Source organism: Crotalus tigris, unplaced genomic scaffold, assembly GCF_016545835.1.
Source record: "Crotalus tigris isolate CLP2741 ecotype Arizona unplaced genomic scaffold, ASM1654583v1 scf7180000018396.560290, whole genome shotgun sequence".
Lineage (NCBI taxonomy): Eukaryota > Metazoa > Chordata > Lepidosauria > Squamata > Viperidae > Crotalus > Crotalus tigris.
This window is the reverse complement of record NW_024096980.1, coordinates 351,813-367,642: the sequence shown is the minus strand read 5'-3', so window position 1 is coordinate 367,642 and position 15,830 is coordinate 351,813. Positions and strand designations below refer to the sequence as shown.

Here is a 15,830-nt window from a genome sequence, read left to right as displayed (position 1 = left end):
TGATTTCTAGCTTTCATATGCAGATTTCAACCTGATGTACTTTGTGTACTTAGCCTGTACCTTAACATGTTTCCTTCATTGCTCTTCTTGAAATACAAGAATAAATGCATTTATTCTTATGCTCCAAAACCACCTAAACTTGGTTAAAAGAAAAAAACGGAGTCTTTTACTTAAAAGCTTAATCCTGGGGAGTGGGCACTTCCTCTCCTGTTCCCTCCAGATTCCAAGTGAGAGGGGATACTTCCCCTTTCAAGGATAAGGGTAGCGGTGTAGCCATCTGCTTAGGGGGAACTCTGGGGGAATAGCATCTCCTGCCAGACGAAAGAAACACGAAAGAGGGTCAGATTGGGAAGTGTTTGAAAGAAATCTGGCAGGCATATGTGGATGTTAGGAACATACATCTCCTTCCCTGGTAAAACCCCTCATTAAAAATATTATTTACAATGTTTAGTAGCAAGCAATATTCTATCTCAATAGAAAATAATATATGTAGATCAGAGTTGAATTATGGAGTTCTTGACACTCTCTGAGTTTGGTTGTTTGCTTACATTTCATTTCCTGAATAGATAATGTCATCAGTGCTAGTCTGTGTGGTTTGCTCCCTGTTTATACCTAGTAGCTTACCCTGCTAGTATCAGGGGAGATTCTCAATCATCCAGGCAGAGATGCCTGAAGGTTGAATCGTTGCAGCTGGACTAGATTTTAATAATGATATAAAATTTAACTCTAGTTGCAATGATTTAACCTTCAGATAACTTCAGACGACCTTCAGTTACCCTGCTAGTGTTCCAGCAAGGAGAAAACTACACCTCCACCAACAATGATATGCAATCTTCCTTGCCAACTTCTCCCTTGACTTTCTTGGTGGGAAGTGACCAGATGGGTTGTAAATATTGATCACATGAGTGTTGGACCATCATAAGAGCAAGCTGATTGCCAAGAGCCTCATGCTATTGACATGCCGCAATGGCCTGAACTTCAAGGACTGGTCAAAAGACCCACTTGTTCGTTGCCATCACATTTTGAACAATTGTTGAATGAGTGGTCTTTAACTGAGAGTCACCTGTAAAACAGTTTTATACACATGAAATTTGGTAACAAACAATGGAGTTTGTATAGAGGCATTTCTAAACACAAGGGCAGCGTTAAAATCTCAGAACAGATATGGCTAGGTATACAATTGGATTCTTCTTTACCCTTACAACATTGTTACCTTTCTTTTGTCCCCAATGGAATGCAGAAAATATTGTCCCAGAATATTAATAATGACAAGAACAGCAGATTTCGGTAACATTCCTGTTTGTGCTTTGGATTCTGTGCAATTTTTCCTTGATTAGGGCCACACATCAAAAGGAAGGCAGAGTCAGACAAAAATTAAGTAGGATTTAGTTTAGTTGATAAATATAATTGTATAGTGATTAAGGAACCAAGCCAGAAAGCTGGAGACAGTGCATTTTAATCCCACCTTGGCCATGAAAACCAATTAAGTCACTTTGAGCCAGTAACACAGTTTCAGCCCAACTTACCTCACAGGATGGTTTTGTGGAGATAATAGGAAGCATGTGTTGAATAGGTTCGCCATCTTGGGTTATTTGTAAAAAAATAAGATGGGATACAGATAAAAGTTATGTTCCATATATTGAATAATTAAATTTCATTATCTGTCACATTAACCCTTACAGTGCAACAATACTTATAGGAGAGCTTCTAGGGATTACACCCAAGGCTTTGGCAGCAGGTTGGAAAGCTTATGGTCTTCTGATTTATAATGTGGAAGGAAAACTCATTCTTGTTGCTCAGTTACCATTTACGTACATAGAGTAATCTAAAAATACCAAAATTGCCTAAAAAAAGAGATGGAGCAGAATAAAAAAATTAACAGTTCAGGTTCTTATTCCCAGTAGCTCTGCAGGTTCCCACACAAAAAGGGCCTAGCCTAATCATTAGAAAACATCTGTTTGTTAGCTCAAATTGGATATCTCTATCCAGGCACTCATTTTCTGGTTCCCTGGAAGCAACTCCTATTATCCATGAGTTGCCAGTTGTCCTGAAGTGCAGGTCAAAGAAAAGGTTGAAGTTAAACTAAAAACTTTGTATTGGTTGATTAGATACTTTTGCTTAATGTCCTTTTGGGCAAGTGAATGTGTTCTGTTACACAACAAGATAATAGATCCAAGGAAAGTTCTTATCAAGAGTTCGTGGGTTTTTGAGAAAGACATCTTTTTTGAACAGCAATCAAGGTTTGTTGGCTTATGTGGGTTATGGTTGTTATTGTCAAACAGGATTACGTTGTTATGATCAAACAGGATTATCAAACATCACCCTTTGCCTTCATAAAATAAAAAGAACAAATGTATTTGTATTGACAGCTTAGTACACAGAAAACTATTACAGAACTCTATTTTTCTAAAGTAAATTGTATCTGTTTCTAATCATTTGTTCAAGAATCCATGCTAATTTATATTATTTCAGGAAACTACTTAATTGTACCTCTGCTGCATAAGACTGGTCAATATTTTAGTAAATCCTAAATCCTCTTAGTCATCGTTATTATGAGAATTTAATATTAGAGTTGTGAGAAATTACGTTTTCAATGAAGGAAATAAGGCAGTTCATTCTGACTGAAGACTAATACTCTAATATTGGTTTAATTACAAAAACTTGTAAATGAATTTGGCTGAGTACAAAATTGTGTCACACTATATTTGTTTAGTCATTGATTATTACATAAAGTACAGTTAGCTCTTTCATATAGCATGTTAAGCAAACACTAATAAACATCATTATGGCTTAATAGAGTCATGCTGAGTTCCTCACCCTTCCTTCCCTTTCAGAAATATATCTCTTGACTAATGTGCTAGCCTGATTTTGTATCAAAATCAGTATATCAGTAATGCTGTGTAATGAGTTTGTAAAGCAATATACTACAAATGTGGCAATCAAACAATTAACTGAACTTTGTTGCCTTTTACATGATATAGATTAACCCATATAACTAAAAGCATTCCTCTTATAATATTAAACTATGGACTTGCTAGCTCAGAACGATAATTCTGCAGAATATTGTATCTTGTGAACACATCCTCTTTGGTCCCATTTGAATTTTCCCACTAATATGTACAACTAAGCAAACCAGAAATAGAATATATGAAGTATATAGGGTTGAACTGTGGAGACCTTAGTGCTCTCTAAGCTTGGTTATTTGCTTGCAGATGTTTCTTTCTTTTTTTGTGTATTATATTTTTTATTATTTTTTTATATAAGCATAAGTCATTCAATAGTTGGTAGACAGTATGTTATCTAGGTTACATTTGTAAAAACAGCCCTTAACAATTGATTTCTATAGTCTGTATTCTATATATTAATTTTGGTTAATTTCCTCTTTCCCTGAAACATCCTTTTTTGCAAACATTGAGTTAATACAATTCTTATTGTTTTAATAAATGACAATTTAGTATATATTTTTTCCAATATTCCTAAAAAATAATCATCATATTAATACATTTCTTTTCTTTCCAGTCATTTGGATTGCCTTATCATCAATCCTGTTACAATCCTTATTTTAGTTTATTTCTCCCACCAAATTCTAAATATTTTTACTGGTAAAGATTTTCTCAGCGATTAGTTACATTTACATTGACAGACTTAATTCTATTTTTTCCATATAAGTCATCTCACATTTTTACATTTCTTAAGTATTAGATATAAGAATAAAAAGAAAGGGGAAAAGAAGAAGAATGAAAAAGAAATAGAAAATAAAAAAGAACAGAGGAAAGCAGTAATAACAGAACATAGGAAATAACATAGTACTTAGAATATATATCTCTCCTAGGTTAATAATATTTATTTTTTCAAATTTCTTACTCTTTTTAATCACAACCTAGAATATATTTAATCTGTAGACATTCCATTCAATAGATCTAGTCATCTAATCCCTTAACTCTAATTCAAAGCATTGTGTGTGTGTGTGTGTGTGTGTGTGTGTGTATAGGTCTTTGGTTATTCGGGTTTTCTCCTGCGTAAAATTGGAAGTGTCTTGGCGACGTTTCGACGAAGTCCCATTCGTCATCTTCAGGCTGGTGTTTTCAGCTTCGTGCTTTGAGCAGCAATGTGTGGTCTTAGCTGTTTCTTCCTTTTAACTGCCAGTGGGGGTATGAACTGATTGGGTGGGAGCTTGGCTGTGTTCTGATTGGGTGGAGGTGTGTTCTGATTGGTTAGAGGCTTGGCTGTGCTCTGATTGGCTGGGGGGTTGGCTGTGCTCTGATTGGCTAGGGGGTTGGCTGTGCTCTGATTGGCTGGGGGAGTGTTCCAAGCCCCTAACCAATCAGAACACACCTCCACCCAATCAGAACACAGCCAAGCTCCCACCCAATCAGTTCATACCCCCACTGGCAGTTAAAAGGAAGAAACAGCTAAGACCACACATTGCTCCTCGAAGCACGAAGCTGAAAACACCAGGCTGAAGATGACGAATGCGACTTCGTCAAAACGTCGCCAAGACACTTCCAATTTTACGCAGGAGAAAACCCAAATAACCAAAGACCTACATACAAACACCTGTGAATATATATATATATATATATATATATATATATATATATATATATATATATATATATATATATACATACATACACATACATACACACACACACACACACACTTTTCTTGAATTCAGTCACCTTTAAGTATCCAAAACATTTCATTCTTCTTAGAGTATTCCAATATTCCTAAACAATAATCATCATATTAATACATTTCTTTTCTTTTCAGTCATTTGTGCCTTATCGATCCTGTCACAATCCCTATTTTAGTTTATTTCTCCCGCCAAATTCTGAATATTCTTACTGGTAAAGGTTTTCTCAGTGATTAGTTACATTTATATTGACAGACTTAATTCTATTTTTCCCATATAAGCCCTCTCACATTTTTACGTTTCTTAAGTAATGGATATAAGAGTAAAAAGAAAGGGGAAAAGAAAAAGAATGAAAAATAGACAAAAAATAAAAAAGAAGAGAAGAAAACAATAATAACAGAACATAGAAATAACATAGAATATATATCTCTCCTAGGTTAATAATATTTATTTTTTCAAATTTCTTATTCTTTTTAATCATAGTTAAGAATATATTTAATCTTTAAACATTCTATTCAATAAATCTAGTCATCTAATCCCTTAACTCTAATTCAAAGCATTACATACATACATACATACATACATACATACATACATACATATATACATACATGAATTCAGTCACGTTTAGGTATCTAAAACATTTCATCCCTCTTAGAGTGGTGTATTTCAAATTTTTTCTATTTCTTTAACCATATTCAAACACATGTTTCTTTTTTAAGTATTCTCTCTGATATGTCCCATCTTCTATTTTCTTGGTTTCCATCTTAATCTGTTTTCTTTGTCAAGAATCTTTCTTAATCAATGTACTTTGTTGGATCCAAAGGTTTTCCCATACAATCGTAGGTGTTACTGTAGATGTGGAAAGTAAATCAATGTCTCTGTCCTGAGCATTTGCCCTCTTCTTTCCATTAACAAGCTTTTTCCTCCTTTTTTCTCCATTTCTTTTATAGCCCTTTGTGTTTTTGTCAAATCCCTTCTCTTGCTTTCCAATTTGTTTTGTGATATTAAAATGTAAGTTGTCTTTCCTTCCACTTGAATTAAGTCACACTATTTTATTTTGTGAAAGTCCATCTTTAAGTCTTTTTCCTCTAATTTATATTCAATCATCTCTTGCTTGCAGATGTTTCATTACTCAGTTAGATAACATCTACTGACTGTGGGGTTTGCTTACTAGCACTGATGATGTCACCTAGTCAGTAATGAAATGACCCTAAGCCAGGGGTAGGCAACCCAAAACACTCAAAGAGCCACTTGGACCCACTGAAAACAAAACACTGGGAGCCGCAAACCCCTTTTGATATCTAAAATGAAGATAACACTGCATATATCCTTTTTTACCTTTTATATATATATATATATATACACACACACACCCACACACACACACATATATATATACATACATACATATACTACATATATATACATATATATATATATACATACATACATATACATACATACATATACATACATATATATATGTATATATATATATATAGATACACACATATACATATACATACACATATACATACACATACATACATACATACATACATACATACATACATATATATATAAATGAAATGAATAAAGCGCGTTCACCAGGAGAGTTTAAAGTTAAAATACTTTAATTAAAGTATTTTACTATATTAAAAGGTTGCCAAGCTTTCGTTGGGAAAACTCCCCAACATCTTCAGGGCTGAGAGACGTTTCTAACAAGGTGATTCAAACGGGTTCCATAGACGTCTGCACGTGGTTCCTAGACTGTGCTAGCATTCCCTGCTGAACAGCTGATAGGTGGGAGGGGGAATCGGAGTAAAGATTTCTTCTGTCGTTCTCTCGAGCACTTTTGTTCACATTTCCGTCGACCTCAGGGGGTATTGTTAAAGTTATGTTCCGCCCTCTCCCGGCAGTATTGGCTCTCGTTGCAGTGGGGGGATTTAGTTTGATGTCATTGTGTATCCTACCATGGAGGCGGGGCTTCATCGGCTGCAATTTAACATCTTTCCTCTGCTGCGTGCTCCCGTATTTATCTTCGCTCGCATGTACAAGCATCAACTGGATGTGGTATTTTTCAATGTTTGAATCATCCTCCTCCATCATGGTGTCCCCCATGCTCATCTTCCCTCGTAGGTCAATATTCAAGTTAAATCCCCCCCATTTCTGTGAGCAAAAGTCTCCCTCCCATACATAAGTAACATCTCAGAGGCCACAGCCAGACTACTAGCACCCCATGGTATAGAAGTAGCTCACAAACCTAACCAAACCCTACGATCAAAAATTATGCGTCCAAAGGACCCCCTACCTACCATGGAGAAATCTGCTATTGTTTATAAGATCAACTGCAAAAACTAAGAAGGCAACTATGTGGGAGAAACAGCCAAACGCTTGAAAACTTGCCTCCACGAACACAAACTGGCCATAAAACGAGGCGAACCACACTCACAACTTTGGATGCATATGGCACAACAAGGCCATCAGTTTGACTTCAATAACACCCTTATCATAGCCAGTGATGCCACGAAGGGAGGTCGGCTGCTAAAAGAAGCCTGGTTCTCGAATAACAACTCAATCAATCGTCACATTGACTTGCACCCAGCACAACAAGCGCTACGAAAATGGAACTCAAACCATCATCCTTTATATCACAAACCTTACAATCAACATCCACAACATTCTAAACCAGGAGCTACACCTCCTCCCTACCAGAAACAATCTGATATAGCCTACCCAGAAACCCCCCAACAATATCAAGAGGAAACCACACCCCCTTTAATTGGAGAAAACAACAATAATGACATTGGAGCGCTTAAGAAATTTGAGGATAGAACCACTAAATTTAGCACTACCCATAATAATAATAAAGGTGGATATCCCATACAGAGAGGGGAGAAAAAACATGTGATGACGACCCGTTCGCTTGATAAAAGGGAAAGTAACATGAGCGGGGAATCTGCCCAAATACCAACAGACTTTTGCTCACAGAAATGGGGGGGATTTAACTTGAATATTGACCTACGAGGGAAGATGAGCATGGGGGACACCATGATGGAGGAGGATGATTCAAACATTGAAAAATACCACATCCAGTTGATGCTTGTACATGCGAGCGAAGATAAATACGGGAGCACGCAGCAGAGGAAAGATGTTAAATTGCAGCCGATGAAGCCCCGCCTCCATGGTAGGATACACAATGACATCAAACTAAATCCCCCCACTGCAACGAGAGCCAATACTGCCGGGAGAGGGCGGAACATAACTTTGACAATACCCCCTGAGGTCGACGGAAATGTGAACAAAAGTGCTCGAGAGAACGACAGAAGAAATCTTTACTCTGATTCCCCCTCCCACCTATCAGCTGTTCAGCAGGGAATGCTAGCACAGTCTAGGAACCACGTGCAGACGTCTATGGAACCCGTTTGAATCACCTTGTTAGAAACGGTCTCTCAGCCCTGAAGATGTTGGGGAGTTTTCCCAACGAAAGCTTGGCAACCTTTTAATATAGTAAAATACTTTAATTAAAGTATTTTAACTTTAAACTCTCCTGGTGAACGCGCTTTATTCATTTCATTTATAATTATGCCCGGGAGTCGCATTTTCACCATCATTATTGAATATATATATATATATATATATGTTTTCTGAGGTTTTCGTGGGTGTTTGTATGTAGGTCTTTGGTTATTCGGGTTTTCTCCCGCGTAAAATTGGAAGTGTCTTGGCGACGTTTCGATGAAGTCCCATTCGTCATCTTCAGGCTAGTGCACGCAAAAGACAGCAACAAAATGCTGCGGTCGAGACTTGCCTGCCTGTCTGGCTCCTGGGCCTCGGTAGCCAATCATTTGAAGCGAGCAGCCTCGTCCTTAGAAAGAGAGGAGAGAGTGAGGGCAGATAAGCCGAGTCTGTGGCAGGGATACATGTGTTCGGGAGATGTTAGCACCAAGGTTCCGCATCTTTTGACTTACTTCACCTTGCCCACCCCACTGGTTCTTCCCCAGAACAAGTTGCCCCCCTCTCTTTCTCTCTCTGTCTCTCTTTCCTCTCCCTCTCTCTCTCTCTCTCTCTCCAGATGAGGAGAGAGAGAACGAAAGGCAGACAGCGCCAAAGGGGCGGGGAGGGGGGCAGGAGGCAGCAGAAGGCGCTGAAATGTGCTCAGGGCATCACGGACTGGTCTGGGGAGATGGTGGCCGGCTTGGCTGTCCAGGGAGCGGCTTGGGGACAGCCCAGGGAGCAATGTCCTTGCTGGCCACCGGAACTGCCGCCTGGCCCGGGGAGACACGTGGCCAGCTTGGATGCCCTGGGAGCGGCCCAGGGAGCGATGTGGCGGCCGTCCCAGCCGGGACTGCCACGCGGACCTGCTCGGGGAGAAGTGTGGCTGACTTGGCTGCCCAGGGAGCAGCCCGGGGATGGCCCAGGGAGCGATGCGCCTGCTGGCTGCTGCCCCCGCTGGGACTGCCACCCAGGGGGCAGCAGGAGGAAGAAGAGGGCGAGGAAGCCGCTGCCGCCCCAGCCGGGACTCTGCGCTACCTAGGCTCGCTCTCCGCCCATCTGATGTAGCCGCGGCGGGCCGCTGCAGGGGCTGGTGCTCCGTGGCCTGCTGGCCCTGGACACAATGCTGCAGCTGCTTTGCCTGACAGGCCCGTGCCAGCCTTCCACTGGCCCAGCTGGCGCCCCTGTTGCCCCGGCACCCACCCAAGCCACTTGGGGGGCAGCAGGAGGAAGAAGGGGAGGAGGAGGAGGGCGTAGAAGCTGCCGCCGCCTCAACCGGGACTCTGTGCTGCCCAGGCTTGCCCTCCGCCCATCTGATGTAGCCACGGCAGGCCGCTGCAGGGGCTGGTGCCGCGTGGCCCACTGGCCCTGGCCATGATGCTGCGGCTGCTCTGCCTGACCGGCCCCTGCTAGCTGCTTTGCCGGCCGGCTGACCCACTAGGTGTCCTTCTTAACCCTGGTACCCACCCGAGCCGCCCAGGGGGAAGCAGGAAGAAGAAGAGGAGGAGGAGGGTAAGGAAGTCACTGCCGGCGCCGGGCCCCAGGGAGGAGGCTCTCCTTTCCTGCCATTGCTGCGTCTCCCTCTTCCTTCCTGGCACCCGGGACTCCAGCGCGCCTTCCCGGCAGCAGGGACTGCTCTCCCTCGGGGTTGTGGCTTACGGGAGGGCTGGCCCGCTCAGTGGAGGTTCCAGCGGGCCACTCCCAATAGAGATCCCAGGCTTCCCTGTGTGGCTCCCCGGCCACATACGCCTCGGATAGGCCCAGCCCGGGAAAGGGACTTCCTGGCCGCGCTACTTCCAGGAGGCGGGGCATCCGGGTGCAGGGTCAATCAGGAGCCCCGCGAGGGGGCAAGTCCACATGAGAGAGAGAGAGAGAGAGAGAGAGAGAGAGAGAGAGAGAGAGAGAGAGACGCGCAAGTGCCTCTCTGTCTCTCTCTTTCTGCAAATGGCAGAGGAATTTCTGGAGCCGCAGGTTGCCAACCTGTGCCCTAAGCAAACAATCAAAGTCAGAGAGCATCAAGGACTCCACAGACCAGAAGTAATTTGTTTTAATATATCATCTGAACTGGATAATTTATTGGATCAATCTCAAATAACAAGGCCTTCCTAGTTTACTATCTGGTTTGTTTGGGAACAGTAAGCTACAAACTTTAGCCTTGATAATACATCTAGCGCTGGCCAAACTTCCCTGCCCTTCAAATCTCATTATCTAACAGTCTGAATGGGCTTTGACTGCTTGATTGGATAAAGGGAGTCATACTCTACCACATTTAAAGAGTACCAGGATAGGAAGGATTAAGGCTGGTTTCTGATTTGTATCCACTACAAATCTCAATAATCTGTGCACTAATCTATATTGTATTCAGAAACTTTAAACGAAGTATTAGTGCACAAATCACATTAGGCTGTTAAAAAAAAAAACCCACTTTGGATGTGGTTTATCCGTATACTTAGAAACCCCCAGAATGTAAAAATGGACTCAACATATAGGTTTTTAGTCATAGCAATGAACTACAGATTGGAAAATATGCTCACAGTAATGCAAGATTTCATTTAAGTATGTATTTACAATATTTTATATTGTACTGTCACTGTAATGCTTTGCAGCATACAGACTTTGTATCATCTGTTTTGATGATACAAACTCACAAAATTCGAAAGGTTGCATGAAGAGCTTATTTATAATCTAATGGAAGGGCTAGCGGATGCATTTTCACCTTAGCTAAATGTGGCAGACCCCTAGAAAAAATGCATATTGAAAAGCATTTAAAGGAAAACGATGTCTGCTCTCAAAGAGGCATTTTGTGGTGAAGCAAGGGACAATGGATGCAATAATTAGATGGAACAAAAGAAATTAGAAATACATAAAAGGAAATCATAGACAAGAATATCATAAGATACCCTAGCAGGGAGATACCTTTGTTTTTATGGATTGCTGAGCAGCCTAGTCGTTGTATGTGAGAGACAGCCACATGAGTCCTATAAATAAATAAATAAATGGATGAAAAGAACGCAACTAGGACTTTAGGCATTTCTTAAAGTAAGGACAAGCTGTATCTGCACATATTATCAAGCCTTTAGAGATATAAATATGTAAAGAGTCAGTTTGGTGTAATGGTTGAGATGCTGGGCGAGAAAACAGGACACTGAGTTCTAGGCTTCTTTTAAGCACGAAAGCAGGTTGGGTGACTTGGGCCAGTCACTCCTTCTCAGCCTAGCCCATTCACAGGTTCATTGAAAAATAGGCAGATGCATTCACCACTTTGAGTTGACCACAATATACTTTTATAAAGGCAGGCTAAAATAATAATAACAATATGTACTGAAGCTCTGTGAAAAAGACTATCTGAAATAGAATTGCTGCTCAAGACTTTACATATATGCAGCCAAGATACTGGACAAATGTGTCACCCTTACAAACAATAGGGGATAAATAGTGAAAACTGAGGGAATCAAGATGCCCTATGAAATTCCAAAACATCTGGAGGGCCACTTGAACACTATTGGCATTGGCAAAATCACCATCAGTCAATTGCAAAAGACAGATTTACATGGAACAACTTCCATTCTGTGACATTATCTTTAATATTATTAAACAAAAACATCTGCCTATTCCAGGTCCTTGGGAATTACTTGACAAGTGGATAAAAATGTCAGATGCCATCTAAATATCTGGCTGACTGTGTCACTAACCATAATAATAGAAAAAAAACATGGGCATAGTCAGAGAAAAGGGAATTGGGAATAATTCTCACTATAGATTTCTAAGCAGAGGTAAGTGGATCACCTTGGGGAAAATAAGGATACAGTACAGGTGGGGGATTATGAAAATGCATAGCAGACTTTTAACCAAGTCACATGAATTTTTCTGATATAGTATTAGAAACAGAACACGACTTAGCAGCTATGAATATTGGGATAGCATGGGGGGAAAGAATCATAGTGTGTACTGGTTACTGCCTTGATTTGTGGCAGTGTCTCCAATGAAATGGCCAGGTGCTCTGCAAACAGCTCAGGAAACTGGCCTCTGTAGTCTGCTAGAGACTTTGTCATTGTTTTTTTGGGTAGGGTTTTAAAAATTAGCCCTATTTTGAGGAACTGACCATTATTTAAATGTATTATTTGATCAAAGCATGACCTTTTTCAACTAAATTGATCATCTTAGCTTCGAATCACTATCATTAAATCTAGTTTTTCTATTAGCAGATTTGACTACAGCACCTAGTAACAAAACAGTAGTTTCATATTCATCCAAACTTGGATAAATTTGAGTAATCATTTCTTTCTTGACTTTTTAACTTTCCAGGTCAAAACCTATTTCTTCACCAGTGATCATCCAATTTGGACATGCAGAGACTCTTCAGCCACTTCTCGCACTCATGGGCTATTTTAAAGACAAAGTGCCTCTTAATGCCAGCAACTATCACAGTCAGTCAAAACGCAAGTTCCGTAGTGGCCGTATTGTCCCTTATGCTGCCAATTTGTTATTTGTGCTTTATCATTGTGATCAAGCTAGATCTCCTAAAGATGAGTATAAGGTTCAGATTCTTTTAAACGAGAAGCTCCTGCCTTTTACCTACTCAGGAAAAACAGTTTCTTTGTACACCAAACTGAAAAACCATTACAAATATTTCCTTCAGAATTGTGAGTTTGCAGAAGTGTGCAGTATCAAGAAAAATGGTACTACCATTAATTCATTATAAAGAGACATCATAAAAAAAGATCACCAGTGTTTCAGCGTGTGCATAATTTGGCAAATCATAATGTTTTTGCTATTAAGACTGGTACATTGCAGATGCTGCAGTGTTTTAAAAAGTCCTTAAATATATATTTGCAATTTTTAAAAATGGCATCAAACCTGGAGCCTGAAAAAAGGCATCCTGGATATTTCCAAAGCTTGAAACAAACTGCTCTTTTCATGAAAAATAACTCTCTCTCCCTTTCCTAAATCAGAAATGATTGAAAAGTAATGACATAGTGTTCAGCACTCAGCTTACTCCATTGCACTGGCTGTGATTACTGTGATTAATGATGGTGAAAAATGGCTGCTGGAATGCTAACTTGTAAAAAAAAAAAGGTGGATTTCAACAAGTATTTCTTACTTTCAATTCCAAGGTTCTTTCACATATTCCTGTCAGTCTCAGGGGAATTTTGCAGCCATGTGAATTGTCTAAATATTTATTTCTCTGTATCACATTTCAGAGGTTTGGCATACATTTGGACAGCAAAGTAGTAACTGACCATTCCATGATTCAGTCATTTATTTTTAATGGTAGACTTTGTCCGGTAATAATGTTCATCTTCTAGGATCAGAAAAAGAGGGCTTGTGAACTTGCCATTTGGATAAAGGTCATTCCAGTTTTGGTATTTAACTATTCCAATTGCCGCCTTCTGTATTCATATTGAAGGTGAAGAATTAGTGGATTTTGTTCAGGATCCAAAAAAGATAAAGTCATTCTGTACAGCCGGTGATCTTTTCAAAACTTGAAAAATTGCCTGAAATTTAATCTGTTTTGGGTGTGAAAGAGAGGGCTTAAACAGTGAGAATGGGAGTGTGAGATCTTTGGGAAGTAAACGTCTACCATTCTAACTCCGAAACATCACTTCAAACCCCAAATCCAATCTCACACTTTTGAAATGAAGGCCATCTTGCTTCTGTATCTCTGCAGTTCAATCTCATAATTGTAGGGGGACAAATACAAGTTATTAAGACTGCCTGCAATCCAAGGGCAGTTAGCTGCCAATTGCTGTTTATAGAGTAGGTTATATTACAAGTTATAAAGATTTGTATAACTTGCATATGGTGCTTTTGTGATATTTCTCATTAATCTTTAAAAGGTATATCTTCTGACTGTGTAAATCAGTATTTTTCAAACTTGACAACTTTAAAATGAGTGGATTTCAACTCCCAGAATTCCCATCCAGCATGCTGGATTCATTTTATCAAGAAGATATTTTTAGATTCTTCTTTTAAAGAATCATATGTGAACAACAGATGCTACCTTAAAATCATGTATTTTAAGAGGCACGGCTATATATATAAGATCAGACATCCAAAGCAAGGGGTGTCATGTTTAAGCACAAATCAGATTAGAGTTAATTTTAAATCAGTTTATACATCTTAAGAAAACCAATTTGAATTAAGTGGATTAAATTAGAAGATGCCTTACAATAGATTTTGAAGAAAGGGATTTTAAACTTGCTTTTAGATGTAAGGTTTTTAATGAAAGTAATTAAAGGAAATGAGTCTGCAATGATGGCTCTATTGATCAAGATGGAAGGAAAGAGAAAAGGATGACACAGCAAGGTGGATAGACTTACAGTAGTGATGAGTGCACTGCTGCAAGATTGGAAGAACCAGGTTGGAGAAAAACTTGTTTCTGTGGTTGCTAAGAACTGACATTAACTTGAAGTCTGTTTGAGAATAACATTGATCATTAAACCTACTAGTACAATTAAAATCATTATTATATGCAAATGACTCATAGCTGCTTTGATTTTAGAACAGTTTAATTCCTTTTGTGGTCTTCCATTAAATGGAATACAGCATGTGTGTTAAATATGTTACTGAATGTAAACTGGATAAGGCTTCAAGAGGTGTGTAATTCTCTTCTTGCAATTCAGCCTTTTCTTTTGCAAATCCTTGTTAAACAAGATAACTCATCATATGACTTAAGTTCATTGTCATTTGACAGTATATTATATTGGCAGTATAACACTTTTATATTAAGGTTTAGCCATGTGAGGGAAATGTTATGATGGATCAAGAAGTTCAAGTATAGCTAAGATTGTGAAGCAGTCAGTTATGCAAGTTAAATTCAAACATGTTTAATTACTATTTTCTGCTTGATCTGCTTTGTGTGGGAATTTGATGCGGATTAAAGGTGAAGATGGACGCCAGGACACACATTGGCAATAAAAAAAGGTAGAGTGTGGGAAGACAGCAGATTTCATGCAGGGACTTAGTGAATGGGATTCACTAAGCCTTTCTCTCTGCAAGAGAGCTCCTATTCCCATTCACTCATGAAAAATAAACTCAGTTGAGGATAATTATTGGTAAGAGAGAAAGGACTTCCTTTTATGCTTGAAGTTGCATTTTGTTCCTTCTCTCCTTATTCCTCTCTGGTGACAATTTTTATAGCTGTGGAATTTGCAATGTTATGTACAAAATACTTGATAGAAAGTACATAAAGTACATGAAAACTATGTCTAGATTTATTCCATTTATAGTACTTGGCAAAGGCATTATTACATTATTTCTGCTTTATAAATAATCCATTAGGGGCAAGAGAAAGGAAGTGAGTAACACCTAAAATGTTTACCACCTAACTTTGCATTTGTTTAAATCAATTATGGTCCTGAAAAAAAGGAGATTCAACCTGGTGTAAAGTTTGCAGTTAGAAGTGCTTCTCTTTTCATTCTCTAAAAGTAGAAAAGCGTTTAAAGCATTGCTTTAAACAGGTTTAGATGGACACAGATTGTTTTCAAAGTTTTTAAAGTGTTATTGAAATTCTTTCCTCATACCTAAAAACAGTTTGCTCTTGTCAAATGTAAATCCCATTGGTACAGATGGAATTGTTCTGAAAGCATATTTCATCAGTTTCACTTAAAAACAAAATCCTGAGATCATCATATCTGTATAACTAAGGTGACCAACCGTCCTCCTTTAGGGAGGACAGTCCTCCTTTTGTGAGTTCTGT

The 15,830-nt window shown here is 39.2% G+C and overlaps 1 protein-coding gene across 3 annotated transcripts in view; it reads left to right on the top strand.

The window, feature by feature from the left end:
• Positions 1-15,830, top strand: part of MINPP1 (multiple inositol-polyphosphate phosphatase 1) — a 60,741-nt gene that overhangs the window by 27,794 nt on the left and 17,117 nt on the right. Inside the window, exon 5 of one of the 3 annotated variants that reach the window (XM_039352008.1) lies at positions 12,437-14,487. The exons of 1 other annotated variant lie outside the window; for it this stretch is intronic. In XM_039352008.1, coding sequence (XP_039207942.1) covers positions 12,437-12,833 — 397 coding nt within the window. In that variant the 3' untranslated portion in view covers positions 12,834-14,487. Of the gene's footprint in view, positions 1-12,436; positions 14,488-15,830 lie in introns of those variants that run through there. One more of the 3 variants, XM_039352009.1, reaches the window with a different exon arrangement.